Source organism: Larus michahellis, chromosome 7 (assembly GCF_964199755.1).
Source record: "Larus michahellis chromosome 7, bLarMic1.1, whole genome shotgun sequence".
Classification (NCBI taxonomy): domain Eukaryota; kingdom Metazoa; phylum Chordata; class Aves; order Charadriiformes; family Laridae; genus Larus; species Larus michahellis.
The window spans coordinates 21,426,668-21,445,606 of NC_133902.1; the positions used below are offsets into that span (position 1 = coordinate 21,426,668).

At 44.0% G+C, this 18,939-nt stretch overlaps 2 protein-coding genes across 3 annotated transcripts; both read left to right on the forward strand.

The window, feature by feature from the left end:
* Positions 1-3,871: 3,871 nt before the first annotated feature.
* DUSP19 (dual specificity phosphatase 19) lies at positions 3,872-10,095 on the forward strand. The gene is made up of 4 exons (XM_074593907.1): positions 3,872-4,193; positions 4,430-4,476; positions 5,515-5,667; positions 9,727-10,095. Exons 1-4 carry the CDS (start codon positions 3,875-3,877, stop codon positions 9,946-9,948), a joined length of 741 nt encoding a protein of 246 aa, XP_074450008.1. The 5' UTR covers positions 3,872-3,874; the 3' UTR covers positions 9,949-10,095.
* A 933-nt stretch (positions 10,096-11,028) lies between these two features.
* On the forward strand, positions 11,029-17,588 carry LOC141746109 (nucleoporin NUP35-like). Of its 2 annotated transcripts, none has more exons than XM_074593906.1 (9): positions 11,029-11,295; positions 12,154-12,324; positions 12,912-13,039; positions 13,491-13,551; positions 14,159-14,300; positions 14,693-14,762; positions 14,853-14,981; positions 16,187-16,354; positions 16,754-17,588. In XM_074593906.1, the coding sequence occupies exons 1-9, from the start codon at positions 11,262-11,264 to the stop codon at positions 16,829-16,831; spliced, it is 981 nt and encodes a 326-aa protein (XP_074450007.1). In that variant the 5' UTR covers positions 11,029-11,261; the 3' UTR covers positions 16,832-17,588. The 2 variants fall into 2 exon arrangements, with proteins under 2 accessions (XP_074450007.1, XP_074450006.1); XM_074593905.1 differs by having other exon boundaries at positions 11,253-11,618; positions 16,754-17,048.
* Positions 17,589-18,939: the final 1,351 nt, after the last annotated feature.

Below are 18,939 nucleotides of genomic sequence, written 5' to 3' on the forward strand. Positions count from 1 at the left end.
CTGGGGCTCTAGTTTTCTTCCAGAATATTCTTTCCATGCCTACCAGATGTAGACAAGTCTAAAGGATTGAAAAGAAATGAATGAGAACAAATGAGCGGCTGTCTCTCAGCCAAAACCCCTCTACAGGAGGGAAACGGTATGGAACACAGACACGTGCCAAACCAAATGCCTCTGAAGAGAAATGTAATATTATATTTTTTTTTGTCTCTAGCATGCCATGCTCCAGCCATCCTCCCATGTACCCTCTTGCCCAGTTGCTTAGGATGTGAGTGATCCTGAACTTATGCCTCCAAACTGCTGCCTTCCTCCGAAATAGGAAAGACAGCAGGAGTAGGCATCATGTCTTTACAACTTTGCACAGCTGAAACTGAGACTCTGCGTCAGGTAAGGGCCTCTGCTCTGCGTGTGGGACACCATTCCGGAGTGTATGAGGCAGACAAGTCACTGCTAGAAGTGCTCATATGTGCATTGGCATAAATGGTGGTGAAATAGTTACTATGCTACTCCTGCTCAAGTCAGTATGGACAGGAGCTGCCTGTCCCAAGGGGTCCAAGTACCACAGACTGCTTTGATGAGAGTCTCACATATATAGTGCAGTTTAAGCTTTTAGCTATTTTTTTGCACTTGTTTCAAGTATGAGATCATCTTTCTTGAATAGAGTCATCCCCAAATAGCACAATGCACTTCAGAAAAGGCTTATTAAAACTTTATACAATAGCATTATTATTTCCCTTTCCCTATTTCAAATACCTCCTGATGTAATCTATGGTCATGCTTTCCCTTCTCATCACCACGCTACATTCATGATTCACAGTCCTCCTGTGACCAACCAGTGCACGCATTTTCAACTTCTCAGTTATTTTCAACTAATGAGTATACAGTCTGCAGCAGAGGTTTGTGTTATTAGTTAGATGTTAGCTGACAATTTTTGATTTTTGCCCCATTACTCTTACTCTTCAAACTCATCTAGTTATTGTAGTTTGAAATGCAATGCAATTAACGAACTAATTAGGGTTTGACTTTCTGCTTCAGTTAAAATACTGACATAAGCAATCAACTCTCAATTTTTGGTGCATTTTACAATCAAGTTCAACCCTCTAACATATGCATTCTTCAGAGTGCAAGGCTGGTTTCTCAGCTATCTGGAATGCCTGGTTATCATTTCTCTGACAGAAGCTAGCTCTTTTGCATTGATAAGTACAGGCAGTACCAAAACCAAAATGAATAGTGGAAGGAAACAAACACAGCAGAGAGATGATGTATTGTCATATGAGCTTTCCGAATGTGTACAAGCTGCTTTCTGTAATAATTAGTGTCTATGTTGCACATTTCTTAGTTTATACCACTAGAACAGGTTCTGCTGAATTTCTTGACAGACAAAACAGAAGAAACATAAACTTAAAAATTACTTAAAGCTCTACCGCATTTGCATTGGTAGGTAGCTTATTCAAAATCCGAAGACCCAGCAGTACCATAAATGCATTCAACCAATGAAGTGGAGGCAGCATCCAGCTCCTGCCATATCTTTAGAGAAGTTTTCTACCCTCAGCAAAGCACGCAAGAGGAAGTGTTCATCTGAGAACTGAGATCCCAATTTTAATCTCTAATCTGATTATTATCTTCTATCTTGTAATGGGAAGTATGAAAAACTTGACAGCAGCATGTAAATGCCTGCATCACAAAAAATAGTGTCTACAAATATCCAGGCTAGATCTAGTGCTCATGATACGGACACACTAATTAGATAATAATACACTAATTCCGCATATAAACATCTGCAGAATATTTGGATTTCAAAGAGATAATAGAACAGATTTTACGTCCCGTAGTGACCTCTGGTGTTTAAAGTAGTTATAGCAACGATAAACATTCCTAGCAGAAAATGAATCAATTACTTTGGAATCAGCTACCTTTCCATGTCCACACATATTGCAGACTCTTCTTCAAGGGTTAAGAAGCAACACGTAGTTGTATTACTAAGTTTAATGCAAGTGTCTTACAGATCTGTCAGAGCTGTCTTGCAAACGCTTACAGAGCATGCCCCATTGTCATGGTATGGGGCAGAAGCTGGTTACAAAACACATCCTACAGCCTTGCTACTCTAATGGCAGGCTTCTGGGTCTGGACTGCAAGCAGATTTTGCTCCGGTCTTGCCAATTTCCTGACGCATGAGGCTCTCCGCTTTCTTGTGGGATACGCTACTATTCTTGGTCTTTCACAGGGACACCTGTAGCAAGCCAATGCAGCTTGAAAAAAACAGCCGTGAAATACTATGCAACTGCTAGTTTAACCCACAGATCTAAAGCTCTCCGTTGCTGTCTTCTGATCAGTTGCATCAAAATTATTGAGTAGACCTTAACAAAAATGAATGAATCAACTTCTACATCATTACTGTTTTAAGTTAACTGCTATGAACCACAGCCCACTTTCAGAGAGGCTACTGAATACACTCCTACCATGCAGAATGTTACAAAACCTCCTACTTGTATTTAAAATTTAATTTTTGTTGCAGAAACTGATTGCTGAGAATTATGTTTTGTCCTGGAACCTTGTGTTTGGCACCTTTGCTCCCGTGATGTCTGATTCAGCCCAAATCTCTGTTCGGTTCCTCTCCCTGTCCTAAGCATCCTCCTTGATTTTTATGTCTTGGTTTAGACTCTTGCTTTTCCAGTGTGCAGGGTATTCTGCCTTTTTCAGATGAACTTGATTCTATGTCTAATTCCTGTGAGAATATTGCCTCTGGCATTCCTAGAAATAACTGATGCTCTTGCAGTTCCTAACACTGTTCTCTGCTTCTTGAATTGATGTGGCATAGCAGACCTCTTTACGTGGAACTAAGTTGCCTTTGTTCTGTACTGCATTCTAGGGAACTATCAGAAGGATCTTTTCAGAGTCATCATATCCTGCCAGCATAGGTTTGAAGAACATTATAACATCAGAGGGGAAGTGCTGTAGTAATACATCCTTATTCTAAGAACCGGCTTGGAGGACTGTTAAAAACTGAAATGTATTTCTTGCAGAGTTTAAGTACTACCATTTCGCTTCACAGGCACAAGTTTCACATACTTATGTACTAGCTGTGTAACATTCCAAACAATACTCTATAGAGAATACATGAAAATGTGAGTTCTAGTGACTGAGGAATAACAGAAAACCAGCCTCACCTCACCTCCCTTTTCTTCGTATTTTGCCTCTTTGGTAAACACAAGAAGTGATTTTGTTTAGCGTTTGGTCACTAGCCCAGTGACTTGGGTGGGTGGGGAAGGAGCATTTAATTCTAATATTTTCCATTTAACTGCTTATAATACTTTCCCATGCTTCCCATGAAGCAAGTCCCAACTACGGCCGGCCTGGCATTGCTGCATGATTTGTTTTCCAAAACAGCAGCACTTATTTAAAAAATGGGCATTTTCTATTGAAAGACTGCTTTAACTACATCTGCTGCGTTCTCTACCGGCAGACCAAAACCTCAGAAATAATAACTTAAAAAGCACTTAAAACTCCGAAGTTTTAGGCGAACCCAAACCTTTCTCACAGGCTTGGAAGTACTAAAAGAAAAAGCATCGGCACATCTCCGACCGACGCCACCGCAGACCCGACCGCCCTTAGCTCTCCGGGACCAGCCGAACGCCTCGCAGGGAGCTCGTTTCCCACAGCGAGGGAAAAGGAAGGCCGCGGTGCCCAGTCCCGGGAACGGCCCGAGCCCACCGCGAACCGGGGCGGGGGAGGCCGGGGCCCACGCAGCCCTTCCGCCCGCCGCGACCCCACCGCCCCTCACAGCGAGGGGAGCCCTTTCCGCGCGCCCTTGCGACTGCGCGCCGAGGCCCCGCCCTCGCGGGGCCAGCAGCCAATGAGGGCCGCCCGCGCTCAGCCAATGGCGGGCGGGCTGGTGCAGCGGCTGGAGGAGGGTGAGGGGACCGGCTCGGGTGGTGGCTGGTGGTGCCCGGTGGTGCCCGGTGCCCGGGCCATGCACTCCCTCGCCCAGGAGATCCGCAGCTTCTCTAGGGCCAACCTGCGGAAGCAGCGCACCCGCGTGACGACGCTGACCGGACGGAGAATTATCGAGACGTGGCGCGGCGCCTGCCTGCAGGTGGAGGAGGACGAGGAGGTGGCTCCTGGCGGCGGCGGCGGCTACGTACCGGACCTCAGCGCCGACCTCCAGGTCGGCGTGGTGAAGCCCTGGTTGCTGCTGGGTGAGTGGGACCGGGGGCAGCGGCGAGAGGCCCCGGGGCGGTGGCGGCGCGCCTTGTCCTGCCTCGCCGGGGCAGGGGTCCGGGGGGGGCCGCCGCTCGAAAGGCTGCGGTTCGTCCCGCGAAGCGAACCGGGGCGGGGGAGATGGAACACGACGGGTCCAGGAGCTTCCCGGAGCGGCGGTGCCGCCTTCCGGGAACGGGAGTTTAGCGTGGCAACCGGCTGGCTTTGTCTGCAGGGTCGCAGGACGCGGCGCACGACCTGGAGACCATGAGGAAGCACAAGGTACCGTTACACGGAGATCAGCACGCGTCGCTCATCCACGGCGCTCGCTAGTGGATTTCTTTCTTTTTTTTTTTTCTAAGTTGAAAAATGCTGAAGTATTCTCAAGTAACTTTTAAGAAAAATGGTATTGCGTTTGCATGTTTAAGAGGCTGCTGCGTTTCCGGATGGATGGATGGATGCCTGTGAGCTTCACAAGAAGCTGAAATGGTTTGCTGCCAGACTAATAATGATTGTTTAGAGCTCTTTAATGGTCAGATTCCCGCATTGCCACGCGCGTTTCAGTCTCAGGCACTAAGCAGCGTCAGGCCACCTTGCCTCATGGGGGTTGGTGAGACAGGAAAAACAAAGCAGCAGCTCCAAGTCTGTCCCGAACTTTGTTCTTTTTTACTCTTCTCTGTTAGAGTAATGGGGTGATAAGGCCTTCGGACAGTGGTGCTCTTGCAGGACAGGGAGTACACCAGTCTGACACCTGGTGCCACCTAAATGTCACTTCACTGTAAGTTAAAATAACCCATAGCCTGGGCAGAGCAAAGGTGGCAGGAGGCCAGCGGTGGCCTCGCCTGACAAAGCGCAGGTGTAGTTCACTCTGATATCCTTCTGCTCCAGCCTGTGGTAACTCAGTGGGAGGAACATTAAGCTGGTGGGTTAGGGCAGGCTTGAAATTTGGGGGATTGTTGGGTGGTCTGTGCTCTCATTCCTATTGCTTTCTCTTTTATTTTCCATCTGTGCACTGATGACTCCCTTTTCTGTTGAAAATCCTTGCTTTAGGCTGTGTTTGGTTGAGCACAGATCTTTTCATTTCCTCTCAAAGGAAGAAAGCTGAAATTTATCACAATGTATTTTAATATGCAGTAAAATTTTGCTCAGAGAAAAGCACACCATAGACAGCATATGTATGTAAACCTGAATGATGCAGTTGTGTAAGTTACAATCTGTGGATGCTTAAAGAATAATCCACCTTTGCTACTGCTGATTTTGCTTGCTGTCTTCAGAAAATGCCTTTTTCTCCCCCCCCCCCCCTTTTTTTCTTTAAATTAGGTTACTCATGTTCTAAATGTGGCATATGGAGTACAAAATGCCTTCCTCGATGACTTTACATACAAGACTATTTCTATTCTGGACCTCCCAGAAACTGATATTACCTCCTATTTCCCAGAATGTTTTGAGTTTATTGAGACAGCCAAGATCCAGGTAGAGTATATCAATAATTAATGCTACTAGTTATCCTGTCTAGATTATTTATTACCCTATTTAAAATCTGAAGTAGCTGCTTTTGTCAAAAGAAAACATGATACCAAATAAATAGTTTTGCCGTTGACTTTTTAAATTTTCAGTAGAAAATCCAGGCAATTTCTAAGTGTTCCTAGAGACATGGCACTACTGTTAATCCCTATTCCCTCCAGTATTGTTTTTTCAGAATGACTGTCTTGCATGTTTTAGAGAAATGCTTCTTTAATGCATTTGGAACAGTTGTTGACTTTACCCATCATAATCCCATCGTAAGTCCAAGTCGCTGTATCTAACAGAGGGAAACTTTTTTACTTTCTATTATTTATCCATCCGGGATGTTGGTTTGGATTAGCAGAAAGCCTAACAGGGCTTTTACAGATCTATGTGGTTTGTCATCAGTTGTCCATCATCCTTGTGCTTTTCCTTCATCACCCGTTGAAGACGCTGAGCTGTGAATCCACATACTGTTATGTACCAGGGCTGTCAGAGAATGTGTTAGTCTTGGAGTCAACCAGTGATTTTTAACTGCTAACCAAATCCCGAAAAAGACATGACATAGGAAATAGGGTGAAGGGACTCCTTTTGGGGTTGCTTGGCAGACCCATCTGTAGCCAAGACCATCCCTGACTCCTATTAGTTAAATTCAGGCTTACTGTGTAATTTAGGACCACCATTGCTTTGGTATCAAAACTATGACTTGAAAACCAAACCTTATTGCATGTTATTCCACCATATCTACCATATTCATTATTTATGTAGATTGGGATAAAAGAAGATAATTTTGCCACAGCTATCTGTGTGTCACGCAGTGTTCTTTCCTTCTCTCATCTATCATTTACAAGCTATGTGATATGTGTTGTCACTTAATGACCTTTTCAAGGTTTCTAGTTACGGTTTCCACTTCATTTCCAAATGGGACTTGCCATACATAACTGCATAGCGTTGCTTCCAGCCTCTGGGGTTTATGTTCCAGTTACTATTTTGTGAGCTAAGGAGTTTTCCTGAAAAGTTTTATAGCAATATTAATAATTTTTCTAATGAGAGAGTTGGGTAAAAGAGCAGGTAATTGATGGAATAGACGTTCTCTGGGATCATGAAGCATGTGAGTACATGAACACAGATCTCTGGGTGGTTTGAATCACTGTATTTGCTTTGTCAAAGTAGCGTTAAAAGAGCCTATGATAAATTGTATCATGAAGTGCTCTGCTGTATAAGTAGTCACAAAGAGATACCACAGTTTCGTCTCCTAACATGGGGGAGGGAGAGATGTTCGCTGGTGAGAGAGCATGATACATGAGAAATTTTTACTAGAACATGGTTAACTTGGTGAAGGAGTACGACAGCACTTAAATTTGAGAATGCAAGCAAAGCCTGCACTGTTCAGTATGTCACTGCCGGTGGGTACTTGTAACAGGATTCAGTTTTCTAAAACTGTAGCTGCTCAAGTCTGTAGACACCATGATACAAATTCTGATACTGATCAGAGCTCACGTTTTCTTCTAGGCTCCGTGTTAGCAGGCAGGTTTTCCATGACATGTTAGGTGACCCGTGTCAAATCATAGTGCTATGAATGAGGGATATTTTTTAATCTTTCTGTTTAATATCTAGTCGTAAAACCTCTAAAATCTTGTCTTTCCAGGCTCTGGGAGGAAATCTTAGTTTGTTCATTAACATCTTTCCTTACTGCTCCCTCTGTCCCTCCTAAAGAGTAAGCCCTGGCACCACTGCAAAGTAAAGTGGGTCTCTAAAGAACTACACTAGCCCATGGCTCTTCACCAAAAGCTTTAGGCTTTTTCATTTCTTTCCACAGTGAGATTTGTCTCCACTATGTATAACCACCGTGGAAGGTGGTTTTGTTTCTCCCTGTATAAAAAAAAACAACTGAAAAAACCAAACAACTTGGTCTTGAATCTTAAGAGGTTCTTGCAAGACCATGGACCGTTTCTGGGTAGGCAAAGGTTAGGCTATGAGGATCATAGCAGGGATTTCTTAGTAATAAAAGATTAATTTCATACCTGCAATCTGTTTGGGTTATTTTGTTTTGTTGGTTTTTTTTTTAGTTTTAGTCGGTATTCGTATCTAATGCAAATTTAGTTAAGAATTGCATGGAAAATTCATCTTTGTATAAAGAAAAAACAGTGTTTAGCAAGGAAAGATAAATGTTCCCAGTACTAAATTGGGTTTAATGTTATTGCCCGTGTTCGTTCATGTTCAGTGATTTTTCAGGTTTGTTCCATGGACATCACTGTATAATTTTTGGCAGTGTACAACAGAACAGTCATTAAAAAAAAAACACAAAAAAACCTTAAAAGAAATGTGAAGACGGAAAATAAAGCATGAACTTTACAACGAAAAAAAAGAAAGGTTCATTTTCAATGCTTATTTTTTACCCTCAGTGCCACCGCTAGATAGCGATCTCAATTATGACACTTTATGTCTGGAAAAAAACCAACCCATTGAATCAGTAAAAACTACTCTAGATCTACAATGGATAGTCTGCTTTGCGCTCTACTGTAGTCTGTGTGATTGAAATGTGCCCGTGGGAACGTGAGAAATGGAATGAAGATTACAGTTTCCAGCAGACAGTGAAAAGGGGATGTGATTTCCATGGCGCAAAAAAAAAAAAAAAAAAAAAAAAAAGCGGTATTGTGATTTGTAGTGCTGGGATGCAGGAGCTCAGGTTCCGTTCTTAGCTCTGCTGTAATCTTGTGTTACCTTGAGCAAGTCGCTCATCTGGTGTCAGCTTGGCATTTCTTAAACAAGGATAATAACACTCAATTTCATACTTTTTTTTGGTCTTATTATTTAAACTGGAAGACTTTTGGAGCAGGATCCATTTTCTGCTCTGAATGTTTAATAATAATTGCAACTCCCAGGTCGGTAACATAAGTCATAACCTTCCTGCACAGGAACCCCAGTGGCTACAAGGCCTATTTTTCCTGTGTGTAAAATGCTCGTTGAGTAATTTGTGCTTGCTAAGGGCAGACGGAGCAGGCTGTTTGTATCTAGAATATATCTCTTTAGCCTCAAATATCTGAGCACGTTGTGTCATGTTTCAGTATCTTTATTCAGAATATGGAGACACTAGGGATTTGGGTTGGGTTTTTTTTGGTGAAAATTGCTTTGACCAACAGTTTGGACCAAGCTTTTTCCAGGTCATAGTTGGGCGTACAAACAAACACAAAGCCTGGGCACTGCAAATGTTGCCTAAGCCACACTAGCCTGTCTAGTTGTCTTTTAAGTAAGATAAAAAAATTCTTTTTAAATATAATTCAGGATGAGCCTGAATTTAACCCCCAGGAGACTTATTTGTGAATTTATGGGAGGTTCAGTAGCGTGGGATTTTGCACCTTTGTCCCCCAGTTAAGGGACCTTAGTTGGTACCAGCTGTACCAACCGCTACAATTGTACCTACGGTGTGATGGGGAGGTAGAGATTTGTTGCAAATCACATGATATCTTTTCTGGTTTTCCTGTTCCTGTGCATTATCCTCCTTACCCAGAATCTTCACTGAAGAACTCCAGAGTAGGCAAGAAGCATGCGACTGAAGCTACAAGATGTTGTAAAATCTGCTTCTGTGCCTAGCTGTTTGCTGCCTTGCTATGTTTTTAACCTGGTAACAAGACACAGTCTGTATTGCAAATAAAATTTATTTTTCAATTGTCACCCAATTAGATCTGATACATCAGTATCCCAGATGTCTGTGACTGTGGTTTTTACATGAGGGGGAGCTGCTGCAAGGTCTTGGGGAAGGGGATGGAGGAACATGGGTTTTTTTTAGTTCTAAGGTATGAATTATGTTTGAAGTATTTGATAGTAATAACGTGGCTTTGGTTAGAAAAATAATTTGGGGCTTTTATATATATATATATCTGTGTTTGGAATTACTTATATGTGCAAATATTTACTTTGAGGTCAGCAAGGAGCTTTTAATCCTAATAGATTTTATGTAAAGTTTATAATACTTATTGCAAACTACTTAATGAATATGCCAATTAATGTTTCATTTGTTTCTTGAAGGATGGTGTGGTACTGGTCCACTGTAATGCAGGAGTCTCTCGTGCAGCGGCAGTAGTCATTGGTTTTCTAATGAATTCAGAAAGACTGAGTTTTGCTAGAGCCTTTTCCATAGTGAAAAATGCAAGGCCTGCAGCTTGTCCAAATCCTGGCTTCATGGAGCAGCTTCACAAGTACCAAGAACAGAACATAAAGGCAAATGGAAGCATAAATGACCACGACTGATCAAAAGGGAGAAGTGAAACAATCTGTTTTGGCTATACAGTAACAGGTGTTGGATGTACTTTAATCTCTCCTTTTGCAGTCCCCTTTCACATGTGTATTTTAAAGTTTTTCTCTATGTTGTTTTTTTTTTTTTCTGTGTCCCTCTTTCGACCCCCCCCCCCTTTTATTTTTTTTCAGCATATAGTGTATACAAAGGCTGGATGGTATTCCACAGAGTTCAGAGATGATTTTGCACAAGAACAAGCTCTTCCTAGAGCGCTAATAAGAAAGATAAAGTTCAATTTTCCTTTATATATTAGAAAAAACACCAGAATGATGGCTTTTTATTGAACCATCAGAAAATGTAGGCAATAGAGAAAGGGAATAAAATAACCAAGGTAAGTTTCCACATTCACTTTAATACTAAACCAAATCTGTGCATTCTACTTAGTTATAAAATCTAGACAATAAAATGTTCATATAATAAACTACCTTCATATTGTTTTTTAAATTTATATTGCAACTAAAGAGGATTTTATTGAATTTTGTGGGCTAGCCAGCCATTAAATCTTTTTGGAAATTAAAACAGATGGTCTTTTGAGGATGCTCAGGATGCGTAGGATGCTTTAATGCTTCGTGTTTTTCTACTGTTTCTCACCAAGTAATGATTTGAAGTGCATTAACATTTTCAAAGTGCTGGAACCAGGCTATTGGGGTTTTTTTTTGTAGATCATTTCAGTGGAAATACAAAAAATGTTTATAACAACCTATCTCTGCCTCGCTGCTATTGCCTTTACTTTGCATTCGGTCCTCATTTGCTGTCCCCTCACTCCTTTCCACATCCTGGATAAAGAACAGACATCATGGGGTGGGTAACTTTGACCTTCCTGAGAGAGCTCGGGCTGGAATTTACTGTCTTAAGATGGCCTGTTTAAAAACAGAACAATCTGTAAAAGATTTTAATAGTATTTTTTGTAGCCCTCATGCCGGTTCTAAATGGTTTGATGTATTAATACACAATAAAGTAAGAACACTACGCTTGGATAAATTTTGCGCTAATAAATTTTGGGCGTTGCGTTTCCGTTTCGCATGTGGGTGGGTGCCTCTGGTGTGCTGTCGGTCGTGGCAGCGGCTCCCCGGCGCCGTCCTGAGGACATGGCTCCGCCACCTCAGCGGCCCGGGCGAGGCCTGGGGGCGACACCGGGCCCCTCCCTGTAACACCGCCCGGCCGCGGCGCGAGGGCGGGGCGGAAGTGACGGCAGGAGGAAGTTCCGTCCCGTTTGAAAGCGCCCGGCGCAGCTGCTGCCGCCTTCTTCCCCGCCGCCCGGGACGAGATGGCCGCCTTCGCCGCGGAGCCACCGCCCGCAGGTGAGGGGGGCCGCGGGGCCGCCGCCTTAGCCCGCCCCCTTCGCTCCGCCTCTGCCGTTCGGGGCAGCTCCCGCCGGCCGTTGGGCGCACGCGGGGCGGTTGGGCGGCGCGAGGCGCCTCAGAGGTGGCGGTTGCCCGGCCGAGGCCCCCCGGCGCTCCCCCCTGGCGCTGCCCGCGCTCCGCGATCTCGCTGAGGGAGTCCGGGTCCGCGGCTGGCCCCCTGCTCTGGGCGTGGTGGGGGGAACGTGCTGGTGGAATCCGGGCGCCGCCAGGCTGAAGTGGGATGATGCGCGACGGTGCTAGGATCAGCGGCTTCCTCTGGGGTAAAGCGAAAAGGGGCGTGGGGTTGAACTGAGCGGCCGGGCCGCCGTGCTATGAGTTCCGTCCCTGAAGCGCTCCGAAACCCAGGGGCGGCTCAGGGATGCGGCGGGGGCGGCAGGGCCGCAGGGAAGCCGCGGTGTGGCCGGCATGAGCCCGCCGTGCTCTCCCGGAGCGCGTTTCCCGGGCAGGGCCGTGTAACCGGCCGGCAAGGGAGGAGAACCCGGCCTTGGCGCGATTGCGTTTGTATCAGAAACACCTTTGGACCAACCCAAACCCCATAATTACCCTCAAAACCAGAAATCCAGCCGTAACCAAGGCCATGTATTTTAACAATGAAGTGTCGGTGTGGCAGTTCTTGTAGTTGTGAAAAAATGCAGGATGGTGATAGACCTTACTCACTGGAAAAATTGCTAGAACCATCTCAGTCACTTACTGTATACTGTTTTATGCTTCTTTAATAGAACGATCATTTAAGCTATGGAAAAGTCTCGACCACTTGTCTGCCGTGTTTTTAAACTGTTTTTTTCATTAACACAGGAGCTGAGCCAATGACGCTTGGTTCCCCAACATCTCCAAAACCAGGGGCTAGTGCTCAGTTTCTTCCTGGATTCTTGATGGGCGATTTACCTGCACCAGTGACCCCACAACCACGTACTTTAAGCGGCCCTTCGGTTGGTGTGATGGAAATGAGGTCTCCACTACTTGCAGGTAAGAATTTGTCTGACTCTTACAAACCGCTGAGGGAAATATTTATGAAATTGACAATAATCGTGTGAATTTCACCTGATTGATAGTTTTTAAAAGGGTTTATTACAGCCTCAGGGTATGAACTCCAGAAAAGAGGGAACCAGTAAGATACTAACGCAGGCCTCCCAAAAGGGGTGGTTAAGTATGTCACTGGAACTGGAAACCTTGCTGGGAGGAGAGTGCTTTGTAGAATACACTGTAACAGTTCTTGGAGGTCTTTGGGGTGGTTTTGTTTCTTCTGCTTGTTTGTTGTTTTTTTTTTTCCCCTTGGGGTAACCACACAGAATGTTCAGAGGTATGCCAAGGTCTTTCAGTCAGTTTAATTCTTGATACTTGCGTAAGGAAGCAGGTTCTGACACCTGTGCGATATTCTTACATAGAACATTCCAACCTGAAGAGTTTGGTAGGCCAGATGGTTTTGCAAACCCCCAGTGAAAGAATCAACAGTCTTTCCTGGCCAAATTTCCCGTTGAACTTTTGAGAACAAGTAGCAGCAGAGTAAAATTCCAAGACTTCTCAGGCTCTTCATTTGTTCCTTTTGATTGCAGGAGGATCTCCCCCACAACCAGTAGTCCCTACACATAAAGATAAAAGTGGTGCTCCACCAGTTAGAAGCCTATATGACGAATTGTCTAGTCCTGGGCTTGGATCAACACCTCTAGGCTCAAGAATACCAGTAAGTGGCTTAGATACCAGCCTGCTCGTAGTAGAAGATGTGAGGTAGTTTACCGCTTCAGGGAGGTCTTTTAACTCAGTTGTATCAACTGCTGTGGCAGAACGCCTGGTGGGTACTTCAGCTCGTGCTGTTGCCTGGTCTGGTTGCTTGGTGTGCCTGTTCCTGTGTGGCCCAACTGCGAGCTGCGGTGGTGGAGCTGTCTCCTATTGGTTTTGCGTTTTGGTACGGTAGAGAATGACAAATGCAAATCCTGCCTCTGCTATGCTTTGTCCATGACAAATGCAGCCTTGTTGCAGCTTTTCACCTTCTTGTAAATGTATTGGGCTGCTGATTGCCAGAAGGGTCCAAATATTCTTGCCTGGTGCTTGAGTTCCCTGGAAATGATCTCTGCTGATCTGAGAAGTGTGCCTGTAAGAACGATTTCTGTTACACTCTCTGTGTTTTAATGCAGGCCAGCTTTTCTATAACACAGAGCCCCTTGGTTGGAAGTATGCCATCAACTCCTGGAACAGGTAGGTGTCCTGTCAAAATAGATAATCGGCTTTCTTACTGCTTTCCTCAATAGACAAAAATCATTGCTGCATCAGCTCCTTGCTAATTTATGAAGGAGTTGCATCTTTCTTCACTAGCTTTTCAAAAGGTATGTGGATGTGAAATACTTTTCCACTCTGAGAGTGACTGAATTGCAATCGACTTTACTTACTCCTTATTCAAAATGTGGTGTTGAACTGAGCACAGAGGTGGTTGCACTTGAGTGAAGCCACTGAGACGGATGGGTCGTCTTCCATCTTCATGAAGTTTCCTGTCTTCTGTATGAACCTGTGGCTTCTTGCTAAGCTTAATTGTGCTGCCTTGTTCCTGTTTGGGTTCTGTGTTCAGCTGCCGGTGTCCGGGGCTGAAGGGGAAAGTTGGGGCGCGAGTCATAAGATTTCCTAGCATGCTTGCGGATGGGAGGGTTGGATTGATTTACCGGTTGTCTGTGTCTGCAGCTGAATCTCCCCCCAGCTCTTCCATAAGCAAACGAAGTGCTTGATACTGACTTGATTCTTTCCATGTAGGCTCCTAAGCTTGTCTGTCTGGCAAAAGTAATTTGTTAAAAATGCCATTTCAATTTAACAGCTTCAAGTGCGTTCAGTCCTGCAAGTGTTGGGCAGCCTAGGAAGACGACGCTTTCTCCTGCTCAGCTAGATCCTTTTTATACTCAGGGTGATTCCCTGACTTCAGAGGATCAGCTTGATGGCACGTGGGTAACTGTATTTGGGTAAGTGGATTTCCAAAGTATTAGAAGAATCAGGGGTGAAATCTTGGCAACGTGTGGAAAGAGGTACTTGGGCGTGCTGTTGTCTGGCATTCCTAGGTTCTGCCAGAAATACAGCTGTGGTTAAAGCCAGTAACTGCCCCTGTGTTAGTGAAGCACCTGAACTTAAGCTGCCTGTTATTTTTTTCAAGTGAGAAAGGCAGCCTTCTAACCATTGAGGTGTGGTGAAGTAAAAGAGCCTAGCTGAGAATATTCCTCAAGTCACTGCTTCTAAAATGGCACGAACGCCCGTGCCTCTTTTGGATTTCTGAAAACCCTTCATAGGGTTCTATTGTAGCAGCAGACTCCATAAACTACTCATTGTGATTTTTTGCATATGTTTTTCCACGTTTCAGATTTCCTCAAGCATCAGCTTCCTATATTCTTCTACAATTTGCTCAGTATGGAAACATATTAAAGCATGTGGTATGTCTTAGCTTGAGATTAATTTCTGGAAAGGTTCTGGCTCGTTCTTTAAAAGGCTGAGTGTCACAACTGTCCCTTAATCTCGCCTAGATGTCCAACACAGGAAACTGGATGCATATTCGCTATCAGTCTAAGCTTCAAGCCCGGAAAGCCTTAAGCAAAGATGGAAGAATTTTTGGTGAATCTATCATGATTGGTGTCAAGCCGTGTATAGATAAAGTAAGTTAACTGTTGTTTTTATTTAAGTGGAAGGCACTCTGGCTTTGGGCTTCCTCTTTATTTGTCCCGACGTCTTCTAGTTTTTCCATTTTGAACTGCAAAGCCTAGGAAGTTAACTTCTACGGGCGGAGTCTCTTCTACCTTACACGAGGATTTTCTTAAGCGTTTGGCAAAATTTCCTGCGGAGAAGGGTCGTGATTGGAAACCTCTGTGCTGCTTGGAAGCTACCCTGCCCCTCCCAAACCATGTTCCTTTCTTTTAAATAGCGGTTGGAGTAGGGCTGGCTGTATTTCAAGCTAATTTGATCATGGGCTCTTAGTTTTTAGGCGTTGACAATGCTCTGCCCATGAATTCCTGCAACACTTTGCGTTGGTTACGGTACATGTGCGGGCTTCTGGTAGGGCTTCTAGTCTCTTCTTACCTTACTTGCTGTTTTGGTGTCCAGTTTGTATCAATGACTGAATTGTCCAAAAGCTGAAACTCGAGAAGCAACAATGCAAGACATGTAATTGTCAGGTCTCTGGCCTTTGTTGCTTTGAATTTTCTGTCTCTTGTGCGTAGTGTCCGCTTTCAAATATCAATGAATAAGCCCATAATCCTTAACCTCTTATTTTTGGAGGCAAGGGAGAATTCTGGAGGCTAATGCGTGTGAGGGTTTGGCGTTAGTCTCTAAAGCTCGTCCTTGCAATTGGCAGCAAGATAGGATGGCTTTGACGCGAGTGCTCGGGCTTCTGATTTAAAAGGAGCAGTTAGTTCCACGGGTCAGCTCCCCTTGCGTTGAGCAGAGTGAGCTGCCGCCCCCACTGGACACTACTCCTATCCTGTGTTTTGGATAGCCACCTCCTGCCAGATGTGCTGCTGAATTTCTGTTGCCTTGAGGCTGGTTGAAGGCTCTGCTCCACTGAGTTTAAACGTGGCAAATTGGGTCTCCCCAGGCTGGTTGTCATTCCCCACCTTGTTTTCTTCTGGGTTCTTGGGGAACTTGTGGTTCCCATCAAGCCACTTGCTGCCTCTTCCATTTGACGTGCATTCCCTTCTAAACACAAGCTTACAGAAACACAGCCTTCTGACTCCTCTTCTAGCATTTGGTAAGGGGACGGCGTGAAACTCCTTGGCAAACTGAATCTGAGCCAAAAGCTCAGATAATAAGGGTTGAAATACTGCTCTTTAGTATCTGTTTACGTTATGTCATCCCTCTTTTTAAGACTGTGATGGAAAACTTTGAAAGAAGCTCTACATCCTCAATGTCTTCAGTTTTCACTCCAGCAACAAAATCTGCTGGCACACCAGTACAGCCTGCAAATTATACTACAAGGATTTCTACAATGAGACCTCTTGCCACAGCATATAAAGCTTCCACTAGTGACTACCAGGTAATTTAAGGGGAACAGCAGCGTGTGTTTCTTTGTGCTGTCTCCTCTTAGTTGTATGAAGCTGTACGCACATTAACTTCAATGTGAGCTTAGCCTTGACCTTTTCCTCCTGTCATTTCTTTAAAGATGTGTTTCAAGTACAAACTCACTCTCTTCAGTCTCAAAAATAATAATAACAATAGTAATAATGATGATAACGATAATAATGATGATAGTAGTAATCTAGTGAAGAAATTAATGACTTGACATGTTTCCAGAGGTTTTGAAAATCTTTCAAAGATATTTTGTCAAAATACAGTAACACTCTGGGAAAGAAACAAAGACTGTGTATTTTAAAAAGAATTAACTGTGTGATCACTGATTCTGTTTTCTCTCTTCCTCTTTCCTGCTGCCTTCTAGGTGGTTTCTGACAAACAAACTCCTAGGAAAGGTGAAAGTATTGTATCTAAAGCAATGGAATATGTGTTTGGCTGGTAATATACAGGAGGAAGTAACACACGAGGTTGGTCAGGGTTTGAAGTAGGCTACTGGCATCTGTGGTTAGTTGTATAACTGCTGGTGGCAGTATTTTAACTTCCATCTCACCTGTTATGCCTTCAGTTAATTCAGCAGACATGTAGCTTGCACTTTAATGGATGGTAATGTAGACATGATTTTAAAAACTGAGTAATTGTAAATAAAGTGCTTTTTCCCATTTGCTCTCTGATTGCATGATTATAGAAAGCATATCAGCACTGACTATTTTTTTCCCTCTGTAATTACTTTCTGTAAATTACTTCCCAGTAAGTTGGAAATGTTTAAAATGGCAGCTTTGTTTCCCGATGCCTTTAAGCTTCCTGTTTGGTTGTCGGGTTGTGTGGTGGTTTGTTTTTTTTGGTTTTCTGTTTTTTTTTTTTGTGTTTTTTTTTTTTTTTTTTTTTTGAAAGGTGGTGGACTCCTTGGAGGAAGAACACTGTGCACAGCTGACTGCCCAGGACAGGGACTGTTCTTAGTATTTGCATGTTAATGGTTTTTTTAGCATTTATTGCTGTTTTATAATTACTTCTGTCATCATGTTCTAAATGTCACAGCGACCTTTTAACTCTTTGTTTTATAGATAAAGCTAATTAAAGTTAAGTTTTTCTTAGTTTTTTTTTTTAAATGGGTGCGAGTTCTGTTAAGAGTACTGCAAATAGTTTTTCCTAAGTGTTAAGTATGATGCTGCCTAATGTTTATTAAAGTGTGATCAACAGAGCAGATGCTGCTGACTTTTACTGAAGCATTTTACTGTAGCATTCTAAGCTGTGAAAAGTTGGCTTGCAATAGATGAATAGAAAAATGCAATGTGTCAATGACCAAAGCTGCTTTCATTTCAGGACTCTTCTAAGAAATTTTCTCTAAGCTTGTCGTGGTTTAGCCCCAGCTGGCAACAAGCCCCACGCAGCCGCTTGCTCACCCTCCCCTCAGTGGGATGGGGGAGAGAACTGAAAGACTAAAAGCGAGAAAACTCGTGAGTTGAGATAAAGAGAGTTTAATGAGTAAAGCAAAAGGTGTGTGCAGAAGCAAAGCAAAACAAGGAATTAATTCACTGCTTCCCAACGGCAGGCAGGTGTTCAGCCATCCCCAGGAAAGCAGGGCTCCATCACGTGTAGCATGAAGACGAACGCCATAACTTTGAACATCCCCCTCCTTTCTCCTCCTTCCCCCAGCTTTATGTACTGAGCATGATATCGTAGGGCACGGAATGTCCCTTTAGTCAGCTGGGGTCAGCTGTCCCAGCTGTGTCCCCTCCCAGCTTTTTGCGCACCCCCAGCCTACTCGCTGCTGGGCTTGTGTGAGCAGCAGAAGAGGCCTTGACTGTGCAACACTGCTCAGCAGTAAATAAAACATCCCTGTACTGTCAGCAGTGTTTCCAGCACAAATCCAAAACACAGCCCTATGCTAGCTACTCTGAAGAAAATTAACTCTAACCCAGTGTTATAGTTTGAGAAAACCCATAACAAATTCTTGTTGTGTAGACAATTATTCTATCACCTGTTGACCTCTCCCACCTGGGAAGGGGAATTGGGGAAACAACACAAGGGTTGAAATATAAATAGATTTAATAGGATAAGACTGAATACTTACCAATAATACTGCAGGATCAGTATTATACTCAGTGAATTCTATCAGTAGGAAGCTGTGCACTCCCAGCAAGGGACAGCAAAGGTGGGACACTGCGAGTGCTGCGGCTTTGGGAGGAAGGGAAGGGTTCAAGGCTCCAGCATCCGGGCAAGGAGTTATCTGTAAAGCCGCCATCAAGGGAGAGAGAGAACTACACAGCAAACTTTCCAATTTGTATTGAACGTGACGTTCATGGTATGAAATAATCCTGCTGGCCAGCCTAGGTCAAGTGCCCGGGTCTCGCCGCTCCTCATCCCTGCACCTGGCAAGGCTCAAAGACACCGAGACATTGAATCCCACGTAGCCTAGCTGGCTTAAAGTATTTTCACGAATTCAGACACCAGAGTCTTCAAAAAGTGCAATTTTCCCAAGCATGATAAGAGAAATTATGCCGTGTTGCTCAAACCAGGACACCCAGCCAAAACTAGCACAAAGGTATTGCC

Excerpts from the sequence above, each read along its gene's own strand:
- LOC141746109 (XM_074593905.1), top strand. The coding sequence starts at position 11,579 with ATGATGCGCGACGGTGCTAGGATCAGCGGCTTCCTCTGGG. Across the intron at positions 14,982-16,186 it reads TCAAGCCGTGTATAGATAAA|ACTGTGATGGAAAACTTTGA; the intron begins GTAAGTTAACTG and ends CCTCTTTTTAAG. Across the intron at positions 16,355-16,753 it reads CTTCCACTAGTGACTACCAG|GTGGTTTCTGACAAACAAAC; the intron begins GTAATTTAAGGG and ends GCTGCCTTCTAG.
- DUSP19 (XM_074593907.1), top strand. The coding sequence starts at position 3,875 with ATGGCGGGCGGGCTGGTGCAGCGGCTGGAGGAGGGTGAGGGGACCGGC. Across the intron at positions 4,194-4,429 it reads GAAGCCCTGGTTGCTGCTGG|GGTCGCAGGACGCGGCGCAC; the intron begins GTGAGTGGGACC and ends CTTTGTCTGCAG. Across the intron at positions 4,477-5,514 it reads AGACCATGAGGAAGCACAAG|GTTACTCATGTTCTAAATGT; the intron begins GTACCGTTACAC and ends TCTTTAAATTAG.